General features: G+C 54.8%; 3 protein-coding genes across 3 annotated transcripts; 1 reads left to right on the forward strand and 2 right to left on the reverse strand.

Annotated features, from left to right (window-relative positions):
- Nucleotides 1-4,019: 4,019 nt before the first annotated feature.
- On the reverse strand, nucleotides 4,020-7,174 carry Prdx5 (peroxiredoxin 5). Its single transcript, XM_005384597.2, has 6 exons — nucleotides 6,957-7,174; nucleotides 5,413-5,547; nucleotides 4,693-4,824; nucleotides 4,581-4,619; nucleotides 4,375-4,436; nucleotides 4,020-4,269 (listed from the first exon to the last, which is right to left on the reverse strand). Exons 1-6 carry the CDS (start codon nucleotides 7,134-7,136, stop codon nucleotides 4,164-4,166), a joined length of 654 nt encoding a protein of 217 aa, XP_005384654.1. The 5' UTR covers nucleotides 7,137-7,174; the 3' UTR covers nucleotides 4,020-4,163.
- Nucleotides 7,175-7,796: 622 nt separating this feature from the next.
- On the forward strand, nucleotides 7,797-8,703 carry Trmt112 (tRNA methyltransferase 11-2 homolog (S. cerevisiae)). Its single transcript, XM_005384605.2, has 4 exons — nucleotides 7,797-7,917; nucleotides 8,009-8,110; nucleotides 8,240-8,329; nucleotides 8,419-8,703. The coding sequence occupies exons 1-4, from the start codon at nucleotides 7,840-7,842 to the stop codon at nucleotides 8,524-8,526; spliced, it is 378 nt and encodes a 125-aa protein (XP_005384662.1). The 5' UTR covers nucleotides 7,797-7,839; the 3' UTR covers nucleotides 8,527-8,703.
- On the reverse strand, nucleotides 8,648-15,403 carry Esrra (estrogen-related receptor alpha; the record flags this gene model as incomplete). Its single annotated transcript, XM_005384600.2, is given in 6 exon segments — nucleotides 8,648-9,678; nucleotides 10,068-10,337; nucleotides 10,429-10,596; nucleotides 10,995-11,123; nucleotides 11,272-11,388; nucleotides 15,067-15,403. Coding segments are annotated over 6 exon segments (1,281 nt in total), but the record flags the coding sequence as incomplete, so codon positions are not given.
- Nucleotides 15,404-16,681: the final 1,278 nt, after the last annotated feature.

Here is a 16,681-nt window from a genome sequence, read left to right on the forward strand (position 1 = left end):
TTCAAGGCTGGACTGGACTACTTAGCAAGGCTTTGTCTCCAAAATATGAAAACAAAAATTAACATAGAAACTACCGACATCGGATGTGGGGTGGGGGTCCACACACCAAACAGCCAATCAATTCTGCAGGAGCAGATACCAGGTGAATGTTCTCTAAAACAGTTCATTTCTGACAATGAGATCTCACAGCTGGGAGCTTAGTGCCCAAGACTGCCCTCCACTCAGACGCAATCACAAGCCCTGGGTTGTTTTACATCTGTTCTGACCCACCAGCTGTAAATTCAAGTGTCCACAACCCCTTCCTCAGAGTCAATTACTTTGCTTGAGCAGTTCACAGAACATAGGAAAACGCTTATTTATTCGTTTATTACAAAGAATCCTACAAGCCTGGGGGTGTGCTTAGTGGTAGAGCACTTGCCATTATGGGTAAGGCTCTGGGTTCCATCCCCAGCCTGTCTGAAGGACAGAGGTGAAGAGATGCACAGCACAAGCTCTAGGAGAAGGTCCTCTGCAGATTTGGCATCTGAAAACTCTGGAACCTTGTCCCTTTAGGTTTTCAGAGAGGTGGCGATATATCATTGTACAGGTGTAACTGGAGCTCACACAACCGTGTCAAAACGTGATTGGACAAAAGGGTCTGAACTAATGCTAATAGACGGGAGACCCAGCCAGGCCTGTCTGTTCACATGCTTCTTGGTCTCTGCCCAGGCTTCCTCCCTCCCAGGCAAGGGCAGGACCCTCTGGAATAAGATGAGTTACTATCAGATAAAGGCCAAATCAGAGGCTGGGCGTGGTGGCATGTACGTGTGTAATCCCAGCACTCAGGAGGCTGAGGCAGGAGGACTGCTGAGTTCCAGTCTAGCCTGGGCTATAAAGAGTGCTCAAGGCCAGCCTGAACCACATAGCAAAACCCTGTCTCAAAAAGACAAAAAAAAAAAAAAAAAAAAAAGGCAGGTCAGAGAATTCTTTTATGACAAGCTCCAAGACAGGGAGGGGAAGACCAGAGTTTCTATGGCCTGCCTGGGGGAGGAAGTTATATGCCAGGAACCATGATCAAAAGCAGTCATTCTCAAACCAGGTATGGTGGCACATGCCTGTAATCCCAGCATTTGGGAGACTGAGACAGGAGGACTACTATGAGTTCAGGACCAGCCTGGACTACATAAATGAGTTCAAGTCCAGCCTGAAATACACACTGAGACCCCCAACTCAAATAAATAAATAAATAAATAATAAAATGGCAGAGCAGCAAGATAGAAGTGTGAGTCCCAGTAATCATGCAGCTGCTGCACTAGCTCTACATTATTACCTGAGCACATCTATGAGGCTTCCATGCAGAACTAGTTCTAACCCACCAGGTCAAGTTAATACTGAAATGATGGTTGAAACAGATTCCTAAATATTTCTAAATAAGATAAAGGCTTAGCTCACAGATGAGACAGGTTCTCACTAAGCTGCTAAGTTCCCCAGACCGGACTCAAACTTAACATCTTCGGGCCTTAGCCTTCCAGAGTGGTAGGATTACAGGTGTGCGCCACCACAACCAGTTTTTTGTTTTTTCTATGTTGAGCTTTTGGCCACCAACAACCCAGGAAGACGCATGTACCCTCTGCCAGGTGCAGCACCAGGTCTCCAGTGCCCTGTGGTCCAGCCACCGTGGCCTGGCCTGCTCTAATCTCCAGTGCGCTCTGGCCCAGCAGGTCCACCCTGAGATGGATGCCAGATTCTCCTGCCAGGCGCCATCTGGTCTGGAGCCCTCCAGGCCCTGGAATGATACTCAGGGCTGGTCCCACCCCCACTGGAAACCTCTCACTCTGAGAAATTGAGCTCTATGTTCAGCAACCAGGGTCACCAAGGCCAAAACCCTTCCTCTACCCACACTGAGCCCTGACCAGGCTGTCCTAAGAGGCCACCGGGGCCAGGGAAACCCCTTTATTCTGGCCTAGAGGCCCAGCCCACAGCAATAGACACGAGAGAGGATGTTTCCTCTGTCTCGCTGGGGCTCAGCAACCTAGATAAGAGCCCAAGGGCAGTGCAGACAGAGGTGGCCAAGTGACAGATCTGGGGTTAATATCCTTTAGTTACTGCGGGCTGATCAGGTCCGCAATCTCCTGAATGAGTGTACAGCAAAGGCTAAATAAAAAGAGGCAAATGGAATGATTTCAGGGCCCCAGGAGGATCAAAGCCTTCTCACGTAATTCAAGATTCTCTCAGGGCTAAGACCACGACCTTCTCTGGGTCACCCATATTTATTTGGTTATCAGAAGAAGGGAGGGGAGTACTCAAGAAGGGCAGAACCACCCAAGGACTTCTCTAGGTAAGGTATGAAGTTAATCCACTGAAGAATGAGAACCCTGAGGCTATAGTCTTCATCTAGTTGAGATCTGACCCAGGTGTCCTTGCTGTGATCTTGTCTTCTTCTTTGACACTTCCTGGTTTCCTCCACCACTACAGGTTCTGGTAGGGATTACTGACTCAGGGAGGTTCACTTACTATGAGTCCGCCATTTCCAGATAAGGATCCTAGGCCTTGGACAGATTCACAAGTGAACAAGGAAAGCCAACTGGTTAATATTAAATCCTGCTCAGAGCCACTTTGTAGTGATCTCCAACAGACAGAGATGGAGATGGGGCTTCCCCTGGTGGCAGGAGTCAGAAGGGTGCAAGGAGGCTCACAGGTGCCCTCCTCCTTTATATCACCACAGGATTAAAAGAGGTGGTGACCCGAGGAAGGGGCTTTAGCAGGACCACACTGTAACTCAAGGTGGGCAAGAGGAAGAGGAGAGGAGACAGGTTACCAGGGAAACTAAAGAGCCCCCAGTTCCCTTTCCGCCCCCACCCAACACCTCAGGGTTGGCAGGTTGTGGGAAAGAACCGCATGGACAAAGGGTGGCATCCCAGGCACTTAGGCAGCTGAACACCTGGGGTCCTGGCAGGATGCCAGGTGTCCTCCTCCTGACTGCCCCTCAGCACCACCTTGTACTGTGGCCCCGACACGCCTTACCCTCTCCTCCCGAGCACCACTGTGATCACAGAGCCTTTCCTTCATGCCCATCAGGTGCTTCTCCCTGGCGCCCAGCTCACTTGGGCTTCAATGGCTGCCTACATATGAACCTGCCCTGTCACTGCCCCAGGGAAAAAGTCCAGTGGTTCAAGCTGGCCACAGGGTGCACAGGCAAGAGACTTGACTTAGTGGTGTCCAGCTGATCTCAGGCACCCTCTCAGCCCTCTCATCCCAGCACCAGCCTGGGGCTGTCCCACTCCCCTCTCCCACCCCACAATGTTGATCTGGCAGGACATGCCCTACCCTGGAGCAAGGGCCTGGAGCCTGGTGCTATGAGGAGAGCCCCCTGGCCTTCCCAGCCTGCAGGGCTCAAAGCCAGAGCAGTAACAGTCCACACCTCACTGTGCCCAACACATAGTAAATGCTCTGTAGAGCTGCTCCTCTTAGACTGTGACCTCCTAAACACAGCAGGGGCTTAATAACCGCAGCCTGCTGCACGTATACGGTTTCCCAGGCCAAAGAGGCAGAGCCTCAAGAGCAGGGCTGCAATTCCCCTCCCCAAGGCCTGGCAGGGACCCTGGCTCCTGGTCTCCCACTGCCACAAACTGTGGGCCAGGCCTCACCTACACTCCTCCCCCCAGTGGAGCCCCTTTGGCCAGCCAGCCAGTCCCAAGGTACCTGGGGCCCTTCTCAGGACATGGCTAGAGCCTAAAAAGACGTGGACTGGGCCCCTGTGGGGAGGCCTAGATGTAAGGCTTCTGTCCCAGGGGTCAGGCCACACAAGACCAGCCAGCACCCCAGAGCAAGTCTAAAAGATCCTGGAGTGTGCCAAACCCACAGCTGCCTGGGGCCTTTCCTGTGCTCCCTACAGACCCACAAAATTCTTGCTCTCAGCTTCCAGGCTGATGTTCCAACCCCCCATCCCTTCTTAAGCACCCCCTCCACCTTGAAGCCCTTGGCTCAACCTGTGGCTGTGTCATGAGGCCGTCAGTGGGCAGCAACTCCACATCAAGGAGACAGATGAGAACCAGAAGTGTTTAATTGCAGAAACATGACCAGCCCTCCAATCATATGGCTGAAGCTGAGGCAGGGCCAGGGCCTTCTGTCCAGGCTGGGCAGATGTGACAGGAAAGGGCAGAGGGAATGTCTGCCCCACGGCCTCAGAGCTGCGAGAGGATGTTGGGGGCCAGGCTGCAGGTGAGGCCTGTGCCATCTGGCTCCACATTCAGGGTCTTTACCACACCATCCTCTATCACCATCGAGAACCTGCGGAGAGGGGCCAGGCGGGTGCACCAGCTCAGCCCCAGAGGCAGCAGGGGAGGGAGGAGCCAGAGTCCCCGGGAAGCCCCTAAAGAGCTCTCAGGCTTTTACCTCTTGAGCCGGCGATTCCCGAAGAGGGGTACCAGTGAATTGTCCAGTAATAAATCTGTCTCCTAACAAGAGAGATGGAGAAATGCATCAAGAACCCTCAGGACAGGCCAAAGGCTGCTCTCCACACTACCACGTTCCTCTAAGCCCTGCTCTGGAAGTCCTGCATGGGAAGTGGCTGAAGGGCAGGAGTGACGGGACACACTCACCTTTCCAAAGGCCCCAGTGGGATCAGCCAGGAGTCGAATCTGAGGACACAGAAAGTAAAGGTCACAAAAAAGCTACTACCTGGCCCCAGCCCCTGCAGTCCCCACAGCTTACCTTGCCTTCTGCTTTGTGGGCTTTACCCCACTCTCCAGTCACAAAGACATCATTAACACTCAGACATGCCACCACCTGCACCCCCTTGGCCTTCAGAGCCTCGGCCTGCTCCACAAACCCTGGAAGGTGGGTCTAAGAGGGGTAAAAGAGTCAATAAAGGACTAACTGCATTGGTCCACAGCCTCGCTTCATCTCCAGCCCCTCATCACTTTCCTAACTCAGTGACTTTGATCAGGAATGATAACCACGTGAACCATTAGATTCCCTTTATGCCTTGGCCACTAGGAAGCTCATTTGCAAATATCTTGTGATCAAAACCACGAACATTCCATGGCCAGAATTATGTTGTTGTTTTTTTTTTTTTTCTTGAGACAGGGTCATGATACCACTAAATTGCCCAGGCTGAGACTGAACTTTCAGTCCTCCTACCTCAGCTTCCTAGAATGCTAGGACTACAGGTATGTACCACCACACTCAGTTTCAAGACTTTGTCTTATTTGCCCAACTCCCACCTACTTTCCGGAGTGCCTGTCATCCAGCAGCATTAGTAAAATTTAACTGTAGTCCTTTCCTCCTCCATTCTGGGAACTATTACTTTGTCCTGGCTCTGCTTATATTTCCTGAAGTCGCTGAACTGCTCTCTCTACTGTCTCACCGTTTACATACTCCTGCAAGCTGCCTCTAGACAACACGGGACTTAGGAAAGCTGAAGAGCCTCACCTTGGAACACCCAGGGGTAAAAGCGCCAGGGACTCCAAACAGCACACCCTTCTTGCCCTTGAACAGCTCTGCCAGGTTCACCTTGTTCCCAGGCTCCCCTTCAAACACCTCCACAGAGGGGATGGCATCGCCCACCTGGAGGGAAGGGCACTGGGTAAGGGGGGAGGAATGGCAACCAGAGCAAGGGGACAAAACCTAGCAGCTGGATATGCTGCAGCCAGGATTGAAACCCAACAGCAAAGTCTAGCCTCCCCTCCCTCCACCACCTGGTTACTCCACATCCTCTAGGTTTCAAGGTAGCCTGGCTCTGCCTAAGGGCCGTTGGTAACAACACAGAGGGGAGAGGCAACCTCCCTAAGTGTCGCAACATTGTGCAAACATTCTGCCCAGGCTAAATTAGGACCGGTGTGGAATAAATGGGCAGGGAAAGGGCGCAGAAGGCCCTGACAACGTGGCTGCAGAACATCCTGGCCAGATCTAAATGTCCCAACCACACCACGCCAAAGAGGGCTGGGAAAGTTAGGGGAGGAGTCCAGCTACCTGGGGGGCTACCACAAGAGGGAATCTTGGTGTGGGGGGGGGCGGGGGAGGGTGACTAGTCCACCTAGGATGGAAGAGGACGTCTTGGGGTCAGAGGAGGCAGACAGAAGGGGAGGGAGGTTCAGAGGTAGGGGAGTCTCTGAGGAGCCCAAAGGTAGGAGGGGAAGGAGAAGAGAGAGGGGATCTCAGAAGAGGGTAAGGGGTGGAGGCTGAGGACGGTTCCGGATTATGGGATTAAAATGAACAGAACCTCAGAGTGATGGCAGGGGCCTATACATCCAGCCACTGGGGAGGCGGAAGCACTCGGCCAGACCATGTCTCAAAAAAGGGCTAGACACGTAGGTGAGCAGTCCCTGGAAGCGAGGAGGGCGTACTGAGAAGAAAGGTGGGGTTGAGCCATGGAGGGCAGACAGTTGCGGGTTGGGATGTGGAAGTCAATACTGGGTTCTATGGGACAACTGTGTCAGAAGATGGTACGAAGTCTGCCCTGTACTATCACAAAAGCCAAAAGCGTGTGGGGGTGCAGCGGATGCACAGACAGTTGAAAAGGGGCCCTGGGGGCTGGGGATTTAGCTCAGCGGCAAAAGCGCCTGCCTGGCAAGCGCAAGGTCGTGAGTTCGGTTCCCGGTACCGGAGAAAAACCAAAAAAAAAAAAAAAAGAAAGAAAGAAAAGGGGCCCTGTAAGGAAAGAGATGCTTCCACAAGGTGGATGGCGTGCATGGTACGCGCTCGTCTGAAAAGAATGGGGACCTGTCACTGGATGCCGCACAGTGTAGGAGGGAGTGGTCGAGAGGGGGAGCTTGAAAGCCTCGGGGATGTCCCAGGAGATGGGGGGCGAGAGGCTACTAAATTGGCAAGGACGGAGGGGCACCCTTGCGGAAGGTCCTCGAGAGCAACGGAGAGGGATCCAGAGGGCAGAAGAGTCAGCGACACCCCCAACAAGTGCGACGGGGTCCACTTTAGGGAGACAGGGGAGGGTCAGGCCCAGCCGGGCCAGAGGTCACCTTAATCGGGGCCATAGTTGCGGCGACGCTGCGGAAACCGCGGACCCCGTCACGCGCCCACCCTCGTGCTCCTCCTTCAGATCGCCGGCTCGCTGCTGCCGCTCCACACTGACGAACAGCCGCGCCACTGAGCACCGACCCCGCTAGGCGGCCTAGCGCAGTCCAGCGCGCCAGCCCCATGCCCGCCCCCGGCCGCCCCCCCCCGCCCACAGATCCAGCAAAAGGCCGAGCTTTGGCCGCACAGCCCTCACTGCGCAGGCGTGAGCGCCAGCGCGCGGGGCGGGGCTTCCGGACTCAGGGTTTATTTGCATTAGGGGATAGGCCCGTGCCGCAGTGTACAAATGGGGCGGGACTTTCAGTGGTGGCACAGCTCATTTGCATAGAAGGTACTGGCGTTCTCTAGATAGGCCTAATTTATGGATAGGGCAGTGTTCCCATTCCTTAAACAAAAAAACGAGAGACTCGGCCGGAGATATAGCTCAGCGGCATTGCACCCCCTTGGCAAGCACAAGGTCCTGAATTCGATTCCAAGTACCAAAAAACTCCCAAAACGATAGGCTCCAGTATAGGCCTAACAGGTTTATTTAACATTCAACAAGAGCCTCTGCATTGCAGATATTTTACATATAATTTGCATTTTACGTATGATTTATAGCAAGCGGGGTTTGGCTTGGGCGGTAGTAACCCCCGCAGAGACGCTTCCGGTAGCAACACGAGACAAGACCGGCGCCCCCACACACAACCGTGCTCCGTTAAGCACGAGAAGTTCCAGCAAGTTCGCCACTTCCGGTTCTCCAGGACGTCCAATAGCGTGGAGCGGGGCGGTCCCGGAAGTTACACATTACGTATTTTCCGGTTCCGGCCTGGGATCGAGTGAGGCGACATGAAACTGCTCACCCACAATCTCCTGAGCTCCCATGTGCGGGGCGTTGGGCCCCGTGGCTTCCCCCTGCGCCTCCAGGTACTGGCCGAGGAGGGTCTCTTGTCCCTTTCCTGGGCGGGATAGAGGAACCGGGGTCCCGTCTCTGCCTCACGAAACCTCCGCCCCACAGGCTACCGACGTCCGCGTCAATCCCGTGGAGTTCAACCCAGAGTTCGTAGCTCGGATGATCCCCAAAGTGGAGTGGTCGGCGCTTCTAGAGGCGGCCGATACCGTGAGGACCCTGCCCCTGCCGTGCAGCCCTCGGAGGGGGGCGGGCTCACCCCTGTACCCACCCCAGCCCCGCTTGGGGGAGGGCGGGGCGTTCGCGTGCCCAGAGATGATTTCGGCCTCTTGCTCGTAGTTGCACCTGAAGGAAGTGCCCAGCCAGCCGACTGAGGGGTATGAGCACGACGAGGACTTTCTGAGGAAGATGCACCACGTGTTACTGGAGGTGAGAACCGTGCGGATCACCTGGGTCCCCCACCGCTCACTTTAAGGCTGCTGCTGTTAAGCTCTGCCCCCAACCCCGCCCCCCCATAGGTGGAGGTGCTGGAGGGCACCCTGCAGTGCCCAGAATCTGGACGTCTGTTCCCCATCAGTCGCGGAATCCCCAACATGCTGCTGAATGATGAGGAAACGGAGACCTAACTGATAAGACGCCCACCAGCTTGACGTTTTGTGACCTGTTAGTGTTTTGTTAACGAATGTTCTGTTGTCTTGTCATGCTTAGCCCCAACCCTGACCCAGTGACACACCAAACACAGTGTTCTTGAGCTCCATAGTATATCTTTTTTTCTCTCTCTCATTAAAGGTTCAAAACCAAAAGCGGTTTCTTTTTGCAGCAAATATACATTAAAATAGAGTCTCTGTACAGCCAAGGGCTCTGGGCCCTGGCTTCCCCAAGTCCCTGCGCCTCCCTGGCCAAACCCAAAAATAAATATAGTGTTATTGCTCTGCAGGGCATAGAGGCAGTGCTCTCCTGACCCCTTGAGGAGGCTAGGTGGGAGCTCATGGGGGGCCCTGGCTGCCCCAGGGATCCAGGGGCTGGAGCCTGCTTGGAGTTATTGCTTCGAGGGGGCACTAATGCCCAATGCAAATGATGAGGAGAGGAGCGAAGGGGGCAGGGGCCTTTGCTCTCCCAAGTCCCCCTCTACTCGAGAGGAAGTCGGATTAAGCAGCAGCAAAAGCATCACCCACTGGGAGACTCTGGCCTCCATCCCCTTCCCTCCCTGAGATTGGGTTTCTGCCTGCCACATCCCCTGCAGCCCCCTATGGCTTCCGCAAGGCCCCCTACATTCTTGGGGGCACATTATGGCTTGCAAGGGGCAGCACTGTGCCCAGTCTGGGCATTCACATTCCCAGCTCCTGACACCCCCACGAGGAGGGAGAGGAGGGCATGGGGCCTGCTCCCAGGCGCTGATGGCATTGCCCTGGCCCTGCCAGCAGGCTATAGCACTGCCCAGACCCCAGTCGGCCCCCTTAGGGCTGACCCCACGATGAGCAGGTCCTGTCAGCGCCCTGACGTGTCCCACCCCTTGCCTCAGTCCATCATGGCCTCGAGCATCTCCAAGAACAGCTTGTGCATGGGCACCTTGCCTTCCAGCTTCACCCCATAAAAATGGGCCAGCACTTTGCCCGCTGTCTGACGGAGGAGTGGTAGGGTGAGCAGCAGCCTGCCTGCCCGCCGCCTCTCAGCACCCCCTCCAGGGCCAGCCCGGCCAGCTTCATACTCCAGCAGGGCCTCATGCAGGGCTTCTCGAAGCTGCTCCACAGCCTCGGCATCTTCAATGTGCACAGAGTCTGCAAGGAAGGGGCCAGAACTGTTGACCTGGGCCACCACAGGAAAGGGTAAAACACACACCTGCTTGAGCATTGCAATGAGGCCTAAAGAGGGGCCTATATGGATTTGCTGACTGGCTGACAGGGGTTCCTGCCCATGAGCCAAGGCCCACCCCTTCTCCTTCCATTTGTCCACCTCTTGTCCTTCCCTCCTCACTAAACTACCTTTCCACATTAGCATAGCTCAAACTCCTGTATGCAGTTTGGGACCTCCTTTCACTCGTTTTGTGACACTTATGAAGTTGCTGTTCTTCCGTAGGCCTCAGTTTTCCTTATCTGCAGGGTGGGATGTTGTCAGGGGCCTTACAGGGAGATCTGTGGGTGAGTGCTGGGTGCCCCCCTAGACTCACCTGAGTTGGCAAGGGCTAGGGCCTTCAGCAAGACATACTCCTCTCGCTCCAGCCGCAGGGCCTGCAGGCGCCGCACCAGTTGCAGTAGGGCTGCCCCCAGCTCCCCAAGGCCAGCTGCCCGTGCCCCCTCTTCATCCAGGACCAAGTCCTCAGCAAAGGCCAGCTCATCCTGCAGGGGCAGTGAGCGCTGGGCCACACCCAGCACCAGTACCTCCATCCATACGCTCTGCAGTACTGACATCTGGTCAGACAGTGACAGTGACGAGAAGCCTGGAGGGAGCAGACCTGGCTGAGCAAATGCCTTAGAGCCAAGGACAACCTGTCCTGCTTGGGAAAGCCCCAGGACATCTGGGCCCTTTACCTGGGATGCTCTTGGCCCAGCTGATGGTGACCACAATCTCTCGGTCAAAGAGGTCGCAGAGGGTAGCCACGGCCGGGAGGTGCCCATCAGGGCCAGCAGGGTCGGGCATAGCATACAGCTTCTCAGGCTCAACCACGAGCAGGTGCGATACCAGTGCATTCACAGGGGCTGCAGTGATGGGGAGGACTAGTCAGAGCAGTGAGATGCAGCAGCCTTCCTCAGACCACAGTGTCTTCCCTGGCAGACCCCCTGTGGCCTTTCTCCACAGCCACTGGCCAGCTGGGAGACATCTCTCTCCAGGGAAAAGTGTCCACTACCTCCCAGGGAAAGTCTTGAGTTTCCAGGGAAGGTCTGCGGACAGTCCAAGGGTCAGAAATCCTCTCTGGTCCCCATTGTACTGTTTGGTCCCCAACATACAAAAAGACATTTTCATAAGTACTTTTTAGGGAAATAAGTGAATCCATGAAGGGGAAATAAGGGACCCTATACCCATAATGATGCCAGATAGGTTTCCTGGAGTTGTACCATCCCTGTCCCAGAGCTTTGGGGACCCACAGTGTTCTTACCTGTCTTCCGGGGGCCTCCAGCTACTGCCAGGGGCCCTGCAGGGAAGGGACCTGGGAAGGGCAGTGGGTCCACCTCTGGCCGCCGTTTGTACTTCTGTCGCCCTCCCCGGACACGGTCCAAGCGTACCCCTTGAATTGTAGGACAGGGTGAGTCTGTAGGGCTGGGACAGGCTTGCTCTGCACAACTGTCCTCAGCCCATTAAGCAGAACTACTCAGGCCCTGCACCCCCATGCTCAGGCACACCCTGGCCCCACCCAGGACCCTGCCAGTGCTCACCCTCCTTGAGCATGCCCACCCGCAGGCACTTGGTGAAGCGGCAGGCCTGGCAGGCCTTGCGTCTCCGCTTGGTGATCTCGCACTCGTTGGAGGCTGGACAGCTATACTCGATGCTCCCTGCCAAGAAGAGCCAGGGTTCCAGTGGCGGTCTCCCCAGGCCTGGAGGGGGCCCAGTGGACAGGAAAGCCCTGACTTGCCCTGGGCAAGCACAGGTCTGGGGGTACAGGAAGGAAAGGGAGAGCAGGGTGCCATAAGCAGCGAAGGGAGAGGATTGGCCACTGGGTGGGACCCCTACCCAGATAAGGGAAGGGCAGGGACCAAGCAGCCTGGCAGCTTCTCTTCCCCAGGCCTCTGGTCGACCCACTCCACTAGGCCACACTACTCTCCATGCTGCTGAATCTAACAGTCAACTCTCAGTTCTCATCTTATTGTCTAAATGAGCACCAAACACATTAATCACACCTTGCTCCTAGAAACACTTGGATGCTTTCTTCTTTTGCTTCTAGGACACCACACTTTTTTGCCTCCCACCTCTCTGGCCACTTTGTGGTTTCTCTGCATCTCCACAGCTCCTTCCATTGAAGTCACCCGCGCCGGCCTGGCACCTCACCCTCACTCACTCTTGCAGCAGTCTTACCTCACAGGACTTGCTGATTTTTTTCTAGCCCAGACCTGCCTTGAGCACCACACTCACCAATCCAGCTGCATCCTGGACATCCTATATGTCCAGAAGGCTTTTCAAACCTCACACATTCTACACAGACCCACACCTCCCCTGCCCAGCCTGCACCTGCATTCATCCTGCTGCCCAAGCAGAAACCTGTGCGGATCATCACATCCCTTGCACATCGTGTGCAACCTGTTAGCAAATCCTGGAGGCCTTATCTTCTCATCCACCCTGACTCTTCGCTCCTCTTGCCCCTGGCCACTGCTTCCCCCTGGACTTTTATCACCACCACCTTTCACCTCACTGGCCTGCTCTCCCCAAAGGGATCCTGAGGCCTGTGTCAGCTCCGGTGCCACCTCTGCTCAAACCCTCCAACGCCTTCCCCTTGGTCTTACCTAGCCCTCACCTTTATGACCTCTGCTCCACACCTGTTGTTTCTCAAACAGGGCTGCCTTGGGGCATGCAGCTCCCTGCCTGGGCTCCTGTCTGGTCCTGCCCTCTGTGAAAGCTCTTTCCTCCTCACCCCCTTTGGACCTTTGCCCCTTGTTACCTCGGGGAGGCCTTCCCTACGCTAACTCCCCCTCTGTAGGTATTTCTAGCTAACAAGTACACTTCCTTCTGTATCCCCGGCAGATTTTGCACTCAGCTTGACACAGACACACACACACACACAGAAACCCTCCAGGACCCAGGCCAGTCCTTCAGCACATGCTTTGCTCCCTGCCTCTGCCCACCTTAGTCCAGCTGTGCTCTGTGTCTGGAACACTGGTCAGGACAGCAAAACACATGCCTGAAAATCTGTGTGGGGTCCATCCTGTCACCACCACTGATGCCACCACTGTCACCTTGAGCAAGTCCCAGACCTAACCCCCTTAAACCTCAGTTTTCCCAGCTGTGAAACTGGGATGATAAAAATCATACTTGGAGCTGGGCTTGGTGATGGACACCTGTAATCCTAATCCTAGCACTCTGGGAGCCAGAGGAAAGAGAAGCACAAGTTCAGGCCCAGCATGGGAGGGCTGGGGATGTAGCTCAGTGTGAAGGCCCTGAGTTCAATCCCTAGTACTACACACACACACACACACACACACACAGTACTTGCCAATGAAATTGTGGCTCAGTGGTAAGGTGCTCCAAAATAAAATCCAAAACAGCACTTAAATACCCAATAAATGACTGTATAGCCAGTACTCAATAAATACTTGTTGACAGCTGCACAAAGGATTCCAGGGTAAATGTAGGAGGACACCTGGATTGGCCCTGCTGCCTCACTGGTCTTCAGAGCCAGCAGGGAACACAGTTGTAGACTAAGGTATTTCAGCTAAGTCAAAACTCACTGGAGGGGCTGAGGATTTAGCTCAACGGCACAAACACCTGCCTGGCAAGCACAAGGTCCCGAGTTCGATTACCAGTACCAAAAAAAAAAAGTTTCTAGGAGCCGGGCATGGTGGCGCATGCCTGTAATCCCAGCACTTGGGAGGCTGAGGCAGGAGGATCATTGCAAGTTTGAGGCCAGTCTGGGCTACAAAGTGAGCTCAAGGTCAGCCTGAACTGCATAGCGAGACCCTGTCTCAAAAAGACAAAAAAAAAAAAAAAAACCCTTACTGGGATGTCACAATCAGTGGTCCAAATTCCAGTTATTAGTTATAAGCAGAAGCAGCAGTCTGGTGTTTAAGAACTCAGTTCTGGACCTATATCAAATCCTCGTTCTGCCATTTTCTGCCTGTGAGACTTGAACCAAGTTTCAAGAACCATTCTGGGCCTCAACTATGACAGTGCTGACATAGCACTGCTGTGGGCCAGTCACTGGTACACAGTAAGCACTCAAAAATTTTTTCACTACACTTGCTATAAACCCCAAAGTAACCAATAGTTACATAAAAACTTAACTAATAGGCCAATCCCAGGAAATGTTTACATTAGCATCTTACATGTTCAGTTTGGTTTGCTTTCCTGAGGGAGGGGACCTGAGGGGCAGGCAATGCAGTGCTGTGTATTTAGCCCAGGACCTTGCATAGGTTAGGCAAGCATCTACCTCTGAGCTATATCCCCAGCCCTTCTTAAATTTTGAGACACATCTAAATTGCCCATATATCAGGTATATCACAAGTTGAAGGCCAGCTTGAGCCACACAGCAAAAGGCTGTCTCTAATAACAAATAAACATAAAAGAGCAGGGGCCCGGCATGGTGGTGCATGCCTGTAATCCCAGCACTCAGGAGGCTAAGGCAGGAGGATCATTCCAAGTTTGAGGCCAGCCTGAACTGCAGAGGGAGACCCTGTCTCAAAAAAGAAGGAAAAAAAACAAACAAACCAGGGATTCCTAACAATCCTTTTTGTTTCTTTGTTTGTTTGTTTGTTTTGAAACAGGGTCTCACCATGTAGTCCATGCTGGCCTCTAACTTGAAATGATCTTCCTACCTCAGCCTCCCAAGTGCTGGGATTATAGATGTGCACCACCACGCCTGGCTCTCTAACAATCTTTTTAAAGTCAGATGCTAAAATATGATGTAGAGGCTGGGTGTGCTGGTACATGCCTATAATCTCAGACCTCAGGAGGCTGAGGCAAGAAAATGAAGATCTCCACAAGTTTGAGGCCAGCCTGGACTACATAACAAGACTGTCTCAAAAAAAAAGTAAAGAAAGAAAACAGAAAGAAAGAAAATTTTTAAAAGGCTGGAGACGCTGCTCAGTTAAGAAGGCCTCCCGCAGATGTCCATAAAAATCTGCTTTCATTGATGCTGCTTTGAGAAAATTAAGAAAAAGGGGCATGTTCTATGCTGGCAGAGGTCAGCAGTGGCCAGAAAGAACAAAGTCAAAAACAAAGATTTAGAACAGGCAGAGGCTCCCTTGGAATTTTTCTAAGCCACTGTCAAAGGTATACTGAGCCTAGGGCATCCAGGAAAACACCTAGCACCTATGTCCCCTCTCACATCCCACTCAACCCACTGACAGGTGCTAAGGCTTTATTTCACTTTTCTGAGCTACAAGGGCCTGGGAGCCCCAGACTGCTAACCTCATGCAGTACCTGGTCAGACTCAGAGGTTACTGTACCCAGCAGTGTACCAGCTGGGAGGTGACAGGCCAAGGGTACAGGACAAAGGGCACAGAACAGGGGTGTGGGCTCACCCTGGATGGTCCTCTTGAAGAAGGCTTTGCAGGCCTCACAGGATGCCACACCGTAGTGGTAGCCAGAGGCCACATCCCCACAGACCAGGCAAAGGCGTTTGGGCAGGGAGCTGAGCACCAGCTTTCCACTACCCTGCTCACCAGGCCCAGCCCCTTCCCCATCCTCCTCCTCCTTGTGCCCCGGAAGGCAGCGGGTGGGAGCTGGACCAGGAGCCAGGGTTACAGGGGGTTCAGTCTCGGTCTCTGAGGAACCTTTAGGACTGTCAGGGCTGGCTGGCTCTGCCTTGATGTACAGAGGCTCAATGCCCACCACCTGGCTGGACATGGCGCTGGTCACCTGCAGGGAGAGACCATCAGGTCACAGACAGGCAGAGGGATGGGGGATGGGAGGACACGCTGCCACATGGACTGCCCAACCCTGGGCTTGGGCCAGGCTTCCAGGCTCAGCTAGGGGGAGGAAGGGGGGCAGAGTCCAAGGAAGAGTTGCCCACGAAGGGCCCCCCCCAGCTGTTGCCATGGGAACAGTCTCCAGAGCCTCCAGGGCAGTAACTGACAGTAGGTCCCCCTCTTGGGAACCTGAGTGAGGCCAGAGGGGCAAAGTAATCTCAGCCCCCAGTCAACCTCCACCCCCACCTGGAATCCCTTCCAGATCTTGGGATGACCTTAGTGAGCTCCCCTTCACCTGGGTACCCTCTATTCAAGAGGGCACAATGAACCACTTCGGCCCAGGAGAGGCAAAAGATGTGCCTACTCGTGTGTTCATATCCACACCCCACTCACCTGGGTTCTCAAGTGTCCCCACAGACCTACTCACTCTTCTGGGGGTTTTCACACTCGCAAACCCCAGTCCTTACTCTCACACTCCTCCCAAAAGGCACCCTCCATAAACACACCCTCAAGACTCAGTCCCGCACCATCTCGAAGGGTCCCCAGAGGCACATACAGTGGCACAGACTCTGTTGAGAAAGTACAGCCTCTCAGCCGAGACACGTCGCGCCCCTCCTGCCCCAGCATGCCCAGTTCCAGCCACACCATCGGGTGCGGCTCCACCTCCTTGCACCCCAAGCCTGCCGCAGAGTCCACCACCTCATAGGGCGCCCCGCCCCCTAACCTGCGCACACCTATGGGAAGTTACCCAAAGTTGCTAGCCTTCCCTCCCCCTCCGCTCGCGGGGGACCTCTATCAGGTTATCAGGAAGTAAGTGAAGAGAGCAGAGGAGGAAGAAGTTCTCCCCTCCGCTGCGATGACCTTTGACCCAGAGAGGAGGGTGGCCCAGGCCCCTTCGAGCGCCCCCACGTGGTCCTCAGAGCTGCTTCCCGACCGAGAACCCTTCCCGTCTTCTACCCCAGCCCGCCCCAGGGACTTGGGCTCGCCCCAAGGGCCGTATTGAACCCTGCCCAGGGGCTGGATCCACGGCCCCAGGTTGAGCGGGGCCAGGCCCCCGCAGTCCAACCCGTGCTAGACATTGACCCTGGCTGGCCTTCCGGGGCCCAGACGCTGGATCCCGCCCAGGCTCTGACCCTCGTCGGGCTCTCGACCGGATCCCGTCCGCTTCCCCGCCGCGCTCGCACATGGCCCCGCGCCCCGCCCGCCCACAGCAGCGCCCCTCCGCCCC

The sequence above is a fragment of the Chinchilla lanigera genome, unplaced genomic scaffold (assembly GCF_000276665.1).
Source record: "Chinchilla lanigera isolate Chin_1 unplaced genomic scaffold, ChiLan1.0 scaffold00021, whole genome shotgun sequence".
NCBI lineage: Eukaryota > Metazoa > Chordata > Mammalia > Rodentia > Chinchillidae > Chinchilla > Chinchilla lanigera.